The sequence below is a fragment of the Papaver somniferum genome, chromosome 4 (genome assembly GCF_003573695.1).
Source record: "Papaver somniferum cultivar HN1 chromosome 4, ASM357369v1, whole genome shotgun sequence".
Lineage (NCBI taxonomy): Eukaryota > Viridiplantae > Streptophyta > Magnoliopsida > Ranunculales > Papaveraceae > Papaver > Papaver somniferum.
Window position 1 is genome coordinate 46,196,969 of NC_039361.1, and position 14,057 is coordinate 46,211,025.

The 14,057-nt window shown below is 37.3% G+C and overlaps 1 protein-coding gene across 1 annotated transcript; it reads right to left on the minus strand.

The window, feature by feature from the left end:
- Window positions 1-665: 665 nt before the first annotated feature.
- LOC113275359 (probable serine/threonine protein kinase IREH1) lies at window positions 666-13,028 on the minus strand. Its single transcript, XM_026524841.1, has 17 exons — window positions 12,106-13,028; window positions 9,711-9,772; window positions 9,427-9,609; window positions 7,927-9,312; window positions 6,602-6,774; window positions 6,108-6,354; window positions 5,290-5,382; window positions 4,995-5,135; window positions 4,801-4,893; window positions 4,031-4,250; window positions 3,805-3,890; window positions 3,378-3,466; window positions 1,787-1,838; window positions 1,643-1,699; window positions 1,366-1,536; window positions 1,162-1,239; window positions 666-1,024 (listed from the first exon to the last, which is right to left on the minus strand). Exons 1-17 carry the CDS (start codon window positions 12,794-12,796, stop codon window positions 938-940), a joined length of 3,909 nt encoding a protein of 1,302 aa, XP_026380626.1. The 5' UTR covers window positions 12,797-13,028; the 3' UTR covers window positions 666-937.
- Between the last annotated feature and the right edge of the window lie 1,029 nt (window positions 13,029-14,057).

Genomic DNA, 14,057 nt, shown 5'->3' on the forward strand with positions numbered 1-14,057 from the left:
ATTAAAAAACTGGCCTATTTTTTTTTGAAACTTTTATTTATAGAAACTGGCCTATTAAAAAAGAACGGAGTGAGTAATAAATCTCCCAGAACTGAAGGTATTCACTAGAAAGGCCCAAACTTAAGCCTGTTATTAAGCAGTTAAATGACAGTTTTTTTTTTTTTTTCCTGTTCTCCAGTTCTAACAAGTTCATGAATCGGTTCTGAAATCCAGAAACCATGATCATATTCTAGATAATTTGAGAAAACAAAGCTTTTCCCAGGTTCCCATCTGTTAATGGCGGAAATAGATTAATGTTAGAAAAGGCTACAGAAACTAAAAAAAAAACAACATAAGGTTCTCTAAAATCTTTTTCCCACTCCAAATCACCTTCGATTTCTTACTGATTTTTTGAAATTTCAGTATGGCCGTGTAAGTAGGACAAGCTATTAGATTTCGCTTTTGATTTTGGGGGATTGAAACGTGGTTATACGCTCACAGTGATGAACATAAAATTGAAATCTGTATAATTGTGCTAGTAATAACTTAGTTATTTATCTCCTCGAGCTTGTTCACGATTTTTAGGTGTTTCTGAAGTTACACGGGCTCATTGTCATCTCACATTCCTCGTTTTGGGTTTCTAACAGATTTAGTTGCAGCAAAAATGATGTTTCTCCTAGCTCAAGTGACTGAAAACAATTAGGAATCTTATACCGTAACTTTGTGAGTAAATAAATATTTTAAATAGGGTTATTTGAGCCAATTCAATGATTTAACTCCCTATTAGATGGTCAAGACAGTCAAATCAGGTCAATTCTTTGACCACGACCCAAACTCAAAGCTGGACAAAGTTAGGACCTAAACACTAACATATGGACCCAGATTCAAAATTTCCCTAATTATAGTTGTAAACTGAGATTAATATCTTACATTTACAAGCTGTACACAAACAGAACTTCTAGTATCGCGCATCTGGGTTCCCCGGCGTTTCATCTTTAAACCCCTTGGTTAGATCATAGTTGATTGAAGCCAGTTGAGACAGATTCTGGACAACGCCAAATGGAAATTTGATCAGAAAAATATAAATTCAGAAAACCTTTGAAAAAGCTAAGACCAAGATTAGGAAGAATATTTGGAAAGAAAAACCATGGAAGTTCTAATTTATTTAACTGTGCACACTACCTTGAACGAAAAATTACTAAATGAGTATTTGAAAGATTGACCGGAATCAAACTCCGTGAGACCTCCACATTCATCACCCTGTTGTATCAACAAGGCTCAAATTTAAGAAACTGTTGGTAATACTAAAAACTGCATTGTATATGATCAGGTAACTTCTCAATATACGACATAAAAAATTGAAGCAAATTAAGATTGGCTAGATACCAGCTCATCTTGGCGATTGCTACAAGTGCTGCTTCCACTTGTGCTACCACTGTCACTCGAATACTCAAATTCACTAGGTGCGTAAACACGTTCATCAGATGTATTCCAAGAGAATCTGCTAGTGAAGTAGCTTGTGTCAAGAGCACTGTCAGAGGCAGGAACAAACGCTGCCTGGGAAAGCAATTGGAACGTCACACTTCGTTAATTTATCTGATTGCGGAGGAAAATAAATCTTTCAATTTTTTTAATATAGGACCACGAATTGTTAGTTCCCCACCTTCTGCCTGGCAAGTGTGTCCCAGTTGATATCCTTGAAGAAAACATGTTGCTTCACCTGGATCATAAACTCTCAATCAATGATTTCCATTTGAGAGATGCACATATTCAACATCTAATTTACTTTCTAATTAGTAAATATTACCTCTGACGCTCCATTGGCACCCAATCTCTGATTAGGATCCTCTGTCAATAATCTGGAAAGTAAAGTGCAACTCAGGTTGATAGTTAGACAAAAGTCATAAAACCGATATTGAAGGACAAAATAGCTTACAGAATGGCGTTGCCTAGGGATACCCAGAACCTATCTTAGGAGAATATCTTGAGAAAGCAAATTCAAAAATACTAGGAGATAGTTATAAGTTATCACAAATGCCAGAATATCTATGTTTCTCTTTAAAATTTGACTACTTTAAGTAAAGTATTTATATCTAGGGTTTTATTGGGAAGGCTTCAAGAAACGCCTCAAGGCCCATATTTTGGCCTTTTTTAAGCTCAAAATCTGTACACCTAGACCAAACTGTTAATGCGCAAGCATCGAGAGCGGGAAAAAAAAGCTGAACGAGCTTTCTGCCTCAAGTTTGACAACTTTATGGCTTCTTTCCCTCTGTGTCCCCTATGGTTATACAATTATATGTGAACATTTTTCAACTAATGAATCGTATATGTTGGTATACATCACTTGTCTTCAGTCATTTGACTGATTGTTCCTGTTTTGTCTAACTGCTTGTATCTAGGCTTACTCTGCACCTTCTATAATGTTTCAAACAACAAAATATCTAGCATATTTCAACAACCACTATGAAGAGCTTACACTTTTTGTTGAAAGACTAACTAATTAAATTTTACAATTATATGTGAACATTTTTCAACTAATGAATCGTATATGTTGGTATACATCACTTGTCTTCAGTCATTTGACTGATTGTTCCTGTTTTGTCTAACTGCTTGTATCTAGGCTTACTCTGCACCTTCTATAATGTTTCAAACAACAAAATATCTAGCATATTTCAACAACCACTATGAAGAGCTTACACTTTTTGTTGAAAGACTAACTAATTAAATTTTACAATTATATGTGAACATTTTTCAACTAATGAATCGTATATGTTGGTATACATCACTTGTCTTCAGTCATTTGACTGATTGTTCCTGTTTTGTCTAACTGCTTGTATCTAGGCTTACTCTGCACCTTCTATAATGTTTCAAACAACAAAATATCTAGCATATTTCAACAACCACTATGAAGAGCTTACACTTTTTGTTGAAAGACTAACTAATTAAATTTTACAATTATATGTGAACATTTTTCAACTAATGAATCGTATATGTTGGTATACATCACTTGTCTTCAGTCATTTGACTGATTGTTCCTGTTTTGTCTAACTGCTTGTATCTAGGCTTACTCTGCACCTTCTATAATGTTTCAAACAACAAAATATCTAGCATATTTCAACAACCACTATGAAGAGCTTACACTTTTTGTTGAAAGACTAACTAATTAAATTTTGGAATTAAGACGATATCTCTGGTATAACAATAGACAAAGCACATCCTTCCCATTTTACGGGGTCTACGTACGAACATGCACATACCAGTTGAAATATGCGCACACAATCACATGCAAGCGCAGAACACGATAAAAAATTAATCAAGGGCTGGTTATGGAAAAGCACAAATCATAGGAATGAAAAACAATTACAGCTAAATATAACAATACTGTAATAATTTCTCACCGATCAATCAAGTCCTGTGCTTCAAAGCTCATCTCTTCAGGTACCCCCGGCCAAGGTATATTACGGTTAAGAATATTGTCAAAAATTATCTATACAGAAAGAGAAAGGAAGGTGAAGAAGTTAAATTCAACATACATAAAAAGGAACAGCTGAAGTTTAACACGTCAACTATGGGAGATTAATAAAATAGATTGGGTACGCTCATCGAAACACGAAAGTTTAAGTTCCTTCTTTTCTCGAAGTGTCTAGTGGAACATCGTAACTTCACAGTCTTCTTAAGCATGCACAACATTGTTGCTAATGGATTGGCACGTGCCTAAACAAGGAGCTATAGAAATCAAATTATACAAACCTCTACACTATCTACACAAAGCCTAAGTTCAAAATATGTCAAAAGAGGCATAAGTTCCGAGGATTAATAAATAACCTGAGGATGCTCCGCGTTGAAGGGAGGAATCCCAATTATTAGCTCAAAAAGAATGACTCCAACAGACCACCAATCAGCAGTTGTGCCTGTACAAATGAAGACATTGGGACCTCAGATGCTATGAGGTACGTAAGATTGGAAAACCTCAGCCAGAAAATATAAATCTATAAATACATTGGAAGTAATCGACAGACAAAATTCAAAGACACAAAGAGGGTTAACCAACCATGTCCTGTTCCTAACAAAATCTCGGGAGCCAAATAATCAGGTGTACCAACAGCAGAGCGCTTCTCCCTTCTTTGTTGATGGTGCATGGGCTCAGATGGGTCAGAACCAGAGTGCTGAGGATCATCTTCTTCAAGTATTGATGTTCCACTAACAACTGGACCAGACAAGTCATCAGTGCTGTTGATAAGACCAACCTTTGAGAGCCCAAAGTCGGTCAGCTGTTCAGACAAAACAAGATATTGTAAACTTTGCATAGAGGGTATGATTAAGTAATAAAGTTCCTAACCAAGTGTGGAGTGGAAGTTTAGAGCACAGGCCAGGTTTAAAATGCCAAAGGAGCAGGTAGAGACGTACGACTAAATGACAACACAATATTTATAATAATTAACAAAAATATATATGTATATATATATTAGAAAGACACACAACCAAAATAACCTAAATGATAGGTCACCCGGCAATAATGGAACACTAGAAGAATGTGGAAACCTGCATAGAAGGGTTAGTAGTGGTCCATCCCAAGTGCTGATTTGTCAAAGATTTAGATACCGCCAAGATTAGATGCAGCCTTGTAGAGTAATTAATTTCCCGACAAACCAATACCCATTCACTCTTCCATCCTTGCAACAACAGGTGTGTCCACGTGTGCGGTAACAAAGCTTAATTGGTGGAAGCATTCAAAATCCCAAAGGGAAAGGAATGAAACTAGACTAACAAACCAGACCATTAAGCCTAATGGTTGACTGAACAAAGAAATAACTTACTAACCTTGATATGACCATCGTGTGCAATTAATAAATTATCAGGCTTCAAATCACGGTGAACCACACGCAGGGAGTGCAAATATTCCAATGCAAGCACCTACAGGCCACACTTGTCAAAATTTTGCTTTCTCTATATATCTCTTTTTACGAAGTTTGATATAAGCATAAGTAATGAACCCCATGCAATCTTCAACTTACAACTTCTGCAATGTACACGCGAGCAACATCTTCATCCAAGCAGCCTAAATTTCTAAGCAACGAGTACAAATCCCCTCCATTCAAGTATTCCATCACAAGATACAGGTTTTCCCGACATGTAAAGGAATAGAAGAACCGCACCTGATACAATGCAAAAGTGAATCATTAACTTTTTTTTAATAGCAACTAAATATAATTGGAAACCAATCAGTTCTTACATTAGGAAACAATACATATCTTTCTTCTCCGAATGTCTACCACGAAAATAATCTCTGGCAGTGAAAGAACTACATACCACAAATGGATTCCGGACTGAAATCAAAATATCACGCTCAGCCAAAATGCTCTCAACTGCATTCTTGCGAATCATGTCAGCTTTTTTAAGAACCTGAAATATCAACAAGTTCATCACACAAAAAGCCAATGATGTCCAGAAAATTAGAGGTTACATAAAAGAACCACTGAAAAGTAGCCTACATTAGTGACATTCTCTTTTAACATATAATTCAGCAATTAGAGATTATGGGTATCAATTCCAGAAACCTCATACACGTAACACACTTCCTATTCAGACTACTCAGAGTGTAATCTAATATGACAATCATAGTTTTTGAAGATGTCTTAGGTATCTATTTGCAAACGCACTGTGGAAGATAAAAGAAACACACATGACCCACGTCATCAAAAATTACAGAGACGTTGAGACCTAACAAAAGAAGTAACAATTGAATGAATACAATCGAGCCTTCTCTCGAGATATACCCAGGGAATTATTGAGAAATATTTACAGGCATTCCCACTTTTCACTGACACAATGTTTTCATAATCTTTTAATACTATAAGATGATTACCTTGACCTCTCAAAGTTATAGAAATCTAAAATCCTCTTGTGAACATGGCACTTCTCCTTTACACCCATGTTTTTATAATGATGCCAGTATTAATTAAATATTAATGGGTGTGAATCAAGAAATCCCTACACCTACCGCGTCCAGTACAAACCATGCAGTATTTATGAAAATGCTTTGTGAAAATGCCTTTTAGTTATCAAATTCTGAATGATTGCGCTGTGGAAGAGAAAATATGGCATCAAGTGCGACAAGATAAGGTTACCTTAATAGCAAAAAGATCACCAGTGGTTCTTTTCTTTGCCAGGAAAACTCGACCAAATGCCCCACGGCTTATTGGTTTTATGATCTCAAAGTCATCAATAGAGGTACGATCCTTAGAAGAGTGAACCGGACTTGTTCTCAAGCTGCGAACAACATCATCTTCCATTGGGCCATCTTCATCAATTGTGGTACTTGAAAAATCAACTTTTTCATCATCAACAAGCTCACAAAGTTGCAAGTATTTCTCCCTGGATAATCGCAATCCATAAAAAAAGAAAAAAAAGTTGCATTATGTGATTGGTTCAGCAAGATTCAAGAATACCGATCGATTTTTAAATAGACATAAAGAGATGTATGTTTGCCACCCACTTTATATAAGACCGAGGTGGACCAAAAGAGAGATAAACAAACAAATAACAAACGCACAGGATAGCGTTTTCTTTCTGAGCGGAAATATCCAAGTATAGCTTAAGAATTGAAGATATAAAGACTCACCTGATCAATTTTTCTATGCGTGTACCAAATGTCTCCACCGTGTAAGCATCTAGCTTCCTACGGTCTACGACTACCCGCAAGTCTTCAAGACAGGTAACCAAATACGAAACTGACCGGTCATCATGCATAGATGTATTTGCTACACATCGGGCAATGTCGGCAAGTTCATTCATCTGCATCACAAAGAAATAGCTAGAAGATTGTAAGGGATGTTTGAGAAGTTCTCGTTATTAGAAAGCAGGAAAAAAAATAACAAAATTCATGCACTATGATTCACCAATTCAGCACATCTACAATATTTAGAGTATGCCAGAAAATCTTTTGAAACATATTTTGAAAAGATAAAAACAATGTTCTAAAGGATGTGCCTTCTTTTTTCGGTACTAGTAGTATTGTAGATATAAAGTATGTATCCCGGGACTTTAATGGGAGGTCGACAAGCTAGCTAAGTGGAGTGGTGCAAAGAAAAAGTTTTTTGTTTTTAATGATCCTCAGATTGTTCACTCGAAATGTAAGGTTTTGGAAGGAATTGTAAAGGGTCAAAACATTATGATTCATATTGCTTAAGTTCTATGAAATATCTTTTCTATAAAAAAAGGAAATAAAGAAAAGATAAAAATAATACGAAGCATATCCAGAACAAAAGGAAGAATTAAAAAATAGCCAGGTGGAAAAGAAAAATTGGACTATATCACAGCAGAGCTTAATTTCCCAGCTCTGTCAACCTAGAAGCCCCTAATCAGTTTAGCAACGATGCTACTGTATCTCTAATGAAAGTTACTTAAGACCAACTCCATTAAAGAGGAATGATGGTGCAAGGAAACGGTCCATGTGTAGCCTCTAAAGAGGTGGGACTTCCATCTTTGCAGCATAATGTGCTTAGCATCATCAATCTCCTAAATTCTTTCCTCTTGTTAGAGGTTTATTGAGTCCATCTGGTTCTTTTATGTAATGCAAGTCTCGTAAAGGCTCTTCGTTCTGCAAGAGGTAAGAAACCCGCGAACAACACAACAGGTGGATTTTTTCTATAGCAAAGGAGGTTACTGTGAAGCATAGCTATCAACTGTGAAAATCTGCAGCTTGCCATGAAAACTGCCCTCTGAGGGTAAACTTCTAGGAACTGTTAGTTTTAACTTTTAATAAGTTTCTAATTCCTTGGGATTTGCTCTTGACTTACAAAAATGTCAATTATTTTTCCTTATAACATGCTGTACAACTGACAATAAATATTTCAAACATCTTCCTGTTGTTTTATTTTGTAAATATATTTTTTCTTTATCAATAAAAAAAGCTAAACAGAAACATTTGTTTTAGATGGGACGTACCTGCGGAATGTCTTCATGTTCAGGATATGTACCCTTTCCTGTCAAAAACAAGTCTATAGGACTAGTTCGTGGTGTTAACAGTGGTGATCGAGGTGTCATACTTCCAGCTGATGATGTTGTCATTCCTTGGTCTGATTTCAAGCCAAAACGAGTTTTACATGACATGGATGGCAGACCCTTTAGGTCATCCATTAATACTGAATTATCAGTCTCAGGAAGACAATCAAGCATGTCTTCTGAGCCCCTCCTAGACCAGTCACTTAGTTTTGGAGATAGAATGTCCGACTCTTCAGTAACACTTGAGTTCTTTGCAACATCAGGACTTTCTACTGTATTCTGTAGATCCTTCTGTGATGAGAAGGACTCTATCATTTTATCAAGAGTGTCAGCAATCCTGATAAGACGCTCATTAACACTTAGCCCTTTCTGATCGCATCTATCAGCAATTGTACAGATTCTTGAATGTTCTTCCACGTGAGATGTTGGTACATCCTCTTCACAAATGCGACATATTATTGTATTTTCATCATAGAGACTTGGTTGACTTCCTGGGTAACCCCAAGAAACCTTGTGTTGATGCTTCGATGCCACTGAAGTATGCACTACTTCTTTGGCAGGAGGAAGCTCAGGAAGAGGCTTGACAGAAACCAAATCTGCATCTAAGCTTCCTGTCCTACTCAGTGTCTCTGGGGAATCCACATTACTGTCGTACTGTTCATGCACTGGTAAAGCTTCTTTCGGGCCTTTTACAACAGGAGAGGGGAGTTTCTTCCAAGAAGCCATTCTGTTCCTGCCATCAACAGGTGAATCGAGGTCTTTTGTAGTTTCTACAACAGTAGTAGGTGGAAGTATATCTGCAGGCTGTACAGGATTTTTCCAACCAAATCCACGCTGCTCCTGACTAAAAAATTTCCTCTGGGAGGTTGCCTTGGGTCCCTTTGGAGCAGCAAGAGTTTTCTCGTCTCTTAATGGACCTGATGCAACTCGTTTATCAGCCGAATGCATTACCCTGGACTGCCGGAGACCAAAACCATGTGCATCCTCAGCCAGACCACTTTCCTTGTGGAACTGCAACAAACGAGTGCATCTTGTGAGAATGAAAAGCATCCGGGTATGAAGCTTCTTTAGTGTACCCATAGGAAGCTCTTGACGCCGATCATCCAAATCTTGAACTATGCCTTCACACTGAAGCCAAAACTCCCCAGGTGACATCATAGCACAGCGCCTTGCCAAAACCAACAAATCTTCAATTGTTTCTTGCCAGTCAGGATAATTATCCGAGTTCTTTTCCAAATTCCCAACCAAATCTCCCGCAAGAATTGCCAGATCTGAGTCAACTTCCTCCTTTGCCTTGTCAAACTTTGCTCGAATGACAACCAAAACCTCCTATACATAGAAAGAAAATTGTTGCAAGTGAGAGTTAAGAACATTATTTATATAGAGGGACCTTTCAAAAGTGCACGTGATCCCTTTCCAAGTGATACAAGCTCACAGAATTACCTCCAAGTTATTCAAACCTCTAGGCTTCCACAACGGAAATGGTCGTACACCTTTTGAGTTCAACTCATGGGAAAAACTTTTAATATCGGAAGGGGCCCTCCTCCTAGGAGCACTTGTGACTCGAAGAAGAGCTTGAAAACGAGGAGATTCCGACTCCTTTGGAGTATCACAATCAAAAATAGGCTGCAAAAAATAAAATAAAAACATCAACATATCAACAACAAATATCGGATAGAGAGTACAATGGACAAGTTAGTGCCAGTACACAGAAGAGTCACATATACCTCTGGAGTACAAACATCTGATCTTAAGCATCCAGAATGACCCCATGAAGAATTAAATTTTCCTGGAAATAAAGCTACAAATGTAAGAATATGGTACATCATAACGCTTCCACCACAGAGAATGCAAGTCGAGAAAAGAAGAGCAAGGGATACAGTAACATGAAATAAAAACACAACGTACAGAAGAAATGAAGACAGTTTCTTGAGCAATTCGACATTTAAGAAAATATTTTAATACGAGAAGCAATGATGTAATATTCTTTCAGATCATTTTAAGTCATCAGGCATATGCTACCATAAAATTGTCTCCTTTAATCTTGGTGATGCTTAAAAGTCAGAATCCCTGTTTATTTTTATTTTTGAAGCAGTCAGAATCCTTATTAACGAATCAGATCAAGCATTCATGTGAATATTCTACTTGCTATCATTCAGCAGTAGTCCTGTGGGGTGGGGGGTGGGGAATGAGCCCATATTGAAAGCAAAATTAAGGTTGATTAATGGAAGCATACTGGTTCCTATCTCGATATAAAATTCAGAACTGTTTACTGGCACAATGTGCATATAACCTACCAACTGAACTAGAATCAAAAGCAGTTGTACACTGATGCAAGGAACTGGCCAGAATAAAAGAACAGTAGAAGGCTGATTCATGTTTTAGAAGTTCGAATTACATTTTCATACATAAACTCAGCTGGCATGACCCAATTATCTTACCAAATGGTGAAGATGTAACAGATATGAAAAAAGTAATTTCTCCAACAACTCCAAACTCAAGAAAATACATAAACATAAAGCCTCTCCTGTCTCAGTTCTGGACTTGTTTAAACTATTTACTCAATAAATATCTAAAAGGTGGTGAACAGTGGCACAACTTACTCAATTTTCCCAAATTGTGCTCCAAATGACAACTAGACACACAAGTTACTTACTCCGTGCCATAAAAAGAGATACTTTCACTTTTTATTTTTAGTCTACAAAAAGATATATTTAGCAAACAAATAGATTAGAATTGGAAAATAGTCATAGTATCTCTTTTTATAGGATGGAGGCAGTACAAATGTCCGTTGAAGCCAAGGATTTAGTAACAGAATAACAGAAAGGCCGACACAGAGATAAAGAAAACAACCTAAAGCATAACGAATAAGATGATGACAGTTGCATAAGACTAAATTTCCATTTCCAAACGCATCTTGCAGCCCACATCCATATCATATATAGTTCCATTGCAATTCTTACAGGTCTGTCAGATCACAAAAGACAAAGATCATGCGACTATCAAGGAATCAAAGTTTAGCATCTCTTTGAGATAAATTGTACGGCTTTTTATTTGGGGCTTTCTATTTGGAGGATGTGAATAGTTCTTTCTCTCTCTCTCTCTTTAGAGAAATGACAACTTTAATTGCTTGCACAGAAAATAGACACCAATACTCGTGACCCATCTTGCATCAAAGTGCTTGGCTACACATTAATTGTTCCTAGGAATATCTGCCATCCCTAACTTCTGTTCTCTTGACCAACTTCTCTCTTAAATCTTTTCTACAAAAGATGTGTGAGAGAGGTAAATCAGAGTCTTTCCAGGGGTTCATGAGAGCACAGCTGACGGGTTAGGTGATCTGTTGCCGCAAAAACACAGTTAAATGTGACTAATCCCATGGTACAACTCAGGATTTTATTTGACGTTTCAACAAAGAATTGGAGATGTCTAGTTGATGTAGGTACACCAATATATTTCCCTACCTTCAAATTAGAATTGCAACTTTGGTGGTGTACTAGGGAAAATTGGATATTGATGTGAACACAGCCCAAACTCAGGTCTGATATTTCCAGCGGCGCAAATCCAAGGTACATTCTGAGCCAACTAGTTGAATTGGGTAGGTTCTGGGGGTGCTCTGTCTGTGCATGTTTGCACGTGTGTATGTGTGTGTGTTTTGGAAGTAGAAATATAGTTATGCTGCTACACTGAGGTTATCATATTGATTGTACTCGTTTCCATTTCTTAAATCCGCAAGCCTGCCTGATCTACTAACATCTTATCTATTAGCATACATGTCTACCACTCATACATGGATCAGCTGACATGAATACAAGCTCAAGTGAGGAAGAGACAGACGCCAATTATGATGAAATCAAATGTTGCCAGGGTTTCTCTATCCCAGGGTACATAAGTCCAAATTCTCTGTAATATGTACCCAGACCTATTTTAAGATATCCATCTAATTTTAACATTAAAGGTATGCTTTCAAAACAATGTACATTAGTGATTTACTTCCCTTGCATATATATATATATATATATATATATATATATATATATATATCATATAACTATATCTTCTAGAATAAAATGATAAAAATATAATGACACGCCAAATCAGATAACAGCAATAGATTCATACCGGTTTCAGCTGAACATTCTGCATTGTTTAAACGAGTCCGGACCTGAACATTAGGACTTTGATCTCTAAACTGTGCGCTCCCGGTAGACATACTATCACAATTACTCCCATTATCCACCCAACTTCCTCCAGAAGCAGCAGCAGGAGTAGCATTTTCCCCCATTTTACTCAATTCCTTTTTCTTCCCATTAGTTTTCCCCGAAGACGAAGAAGAACATCCATCAACAGCAAGTCTAGATAGATTACTAGGCTTATCACCACGAAAACCAAAGAAATTCTCTTGTAATAATGGTCCTGATCTTGTTTTAATTCGATTTAATCCCAGTGATGATGCAAGTATTGGTGACACTCCAGTTGAAGTATCCTGCCCTTTACTACTATTACTAGGACGCAATTTAGGTGGTATTGGTGAAATTGGAACTTCTTTACCTTTCACTTCTTTCTTCTTCTCTTGACTCTGTACTTGCTGATGCAATTGTTGAATCCCATCTTTGATTGATGAAGCTTGTTTACAACCAAAATTGCTAACTCCACCACCGATCTGAGCCTCATCTTTAGTAGATTTCACTTTCTTCTTATCGGATCTGACTGGTGAATCCGAACCACTTGTTCTTGGACTATTTGATCCATCTGATTTAGCTGAATCTGATGCTGATTTCTTTGATGAGAAGAATCTATTCTTGAATACCATTTTTTAGGGGTTTTATTTCTTCAAAATGAACCCTAGAAAATAGCCATGAGTTTAGATTTAAACATACTCAATTTTGACTACTGCAAGAGACTAAAACGGAAGAAGACGACGAAGAAGATGACGAACCCTAAATTTGGGAATCAAGATGGTGATTACGATAGTAGTGTGTTAACAGTGAGAACTGAGAAGAGCCTTTAGTAAGTAAACTAGTGGGGATTTGAAGTCTCAGAGAGGAAATATGACCGACTATTTTACTGTATAGGGAGTGTTTGGTAAAATGAAAGGCGTCAGAAATGGATAATACTATTTGTTTATCTATTTCCGAATCAAAGTAAGCGTAAAATTTCTCTTTTGTATGATGTGGTAGTATCACTCAAAGTCAAATGTTAAGCAGTAAGATATGGAGTTTGAATGGAATTTTTGATAGGACGGAGATTTGAAGTTAGTTCGCGCATAGCGTGTTCATCTGGAATGATTTGCCTCTGGTGCTCGTGCTTTATTTGTCTTCATTGGCCTGTATTGTTAGTTCTACTAAAAACGGTTTTTGCTTGATGGACAATACGTGTTGGCGTCTGATATTTGGTTCTTGTGTGCATGTTGGCTCTCCGCTTTTAGGTGCGAATAGCTAGCCTAATTACCTCTTCAGTCTTGTTCCGTGCTTTTTTCGGGAAAGACCTGTTTAGTTTTTGTGCCTATCCATCAAGAAGGTATCGATTTTTGTCCCTCGAACTAGCGAACATGTGAAATTATCCTAACAGATTGTTAAGGGGGGAATCCTCCACGTAGCTCTGCAGCTAGCAGGATTGTGAAGGGAGAATACCCCCGTAGCCCTGCAGCCGAGGTAGGGATGTGGGTATATCCACCTTAATGGTCGTGAATGCATATATCCATTGATGTGGTCAGTAGTCTATCTTCTGTACCAAAACGAACGCGGTGTAGAATGTGCCAAGGATTTGCTCCTGCCTTTGTGCAGGTTGTGATTAGGCAGGCATGCCGACGCAAAACTTTTGCAATACTTTGTATGAGATTAAATCTCTAGCCTACCTGAGACTTACTCCGGGACAAAAGGCTTCGGTTATCGGAGATTTGAAGTTAAACAAATAGTTATGAGATAAGATCTGCTTATGTGGGTGGTGTCGGGGCTCTGGCAAGTCGACGTAAAAATATGTTATATTATGATGACATAGCCCACCTCAACTTGCTCGGGAAAAAAGGTTCTGCTTTTGGTTTTCAGAGATTTGAAATCAAGTAGAGTAATTAG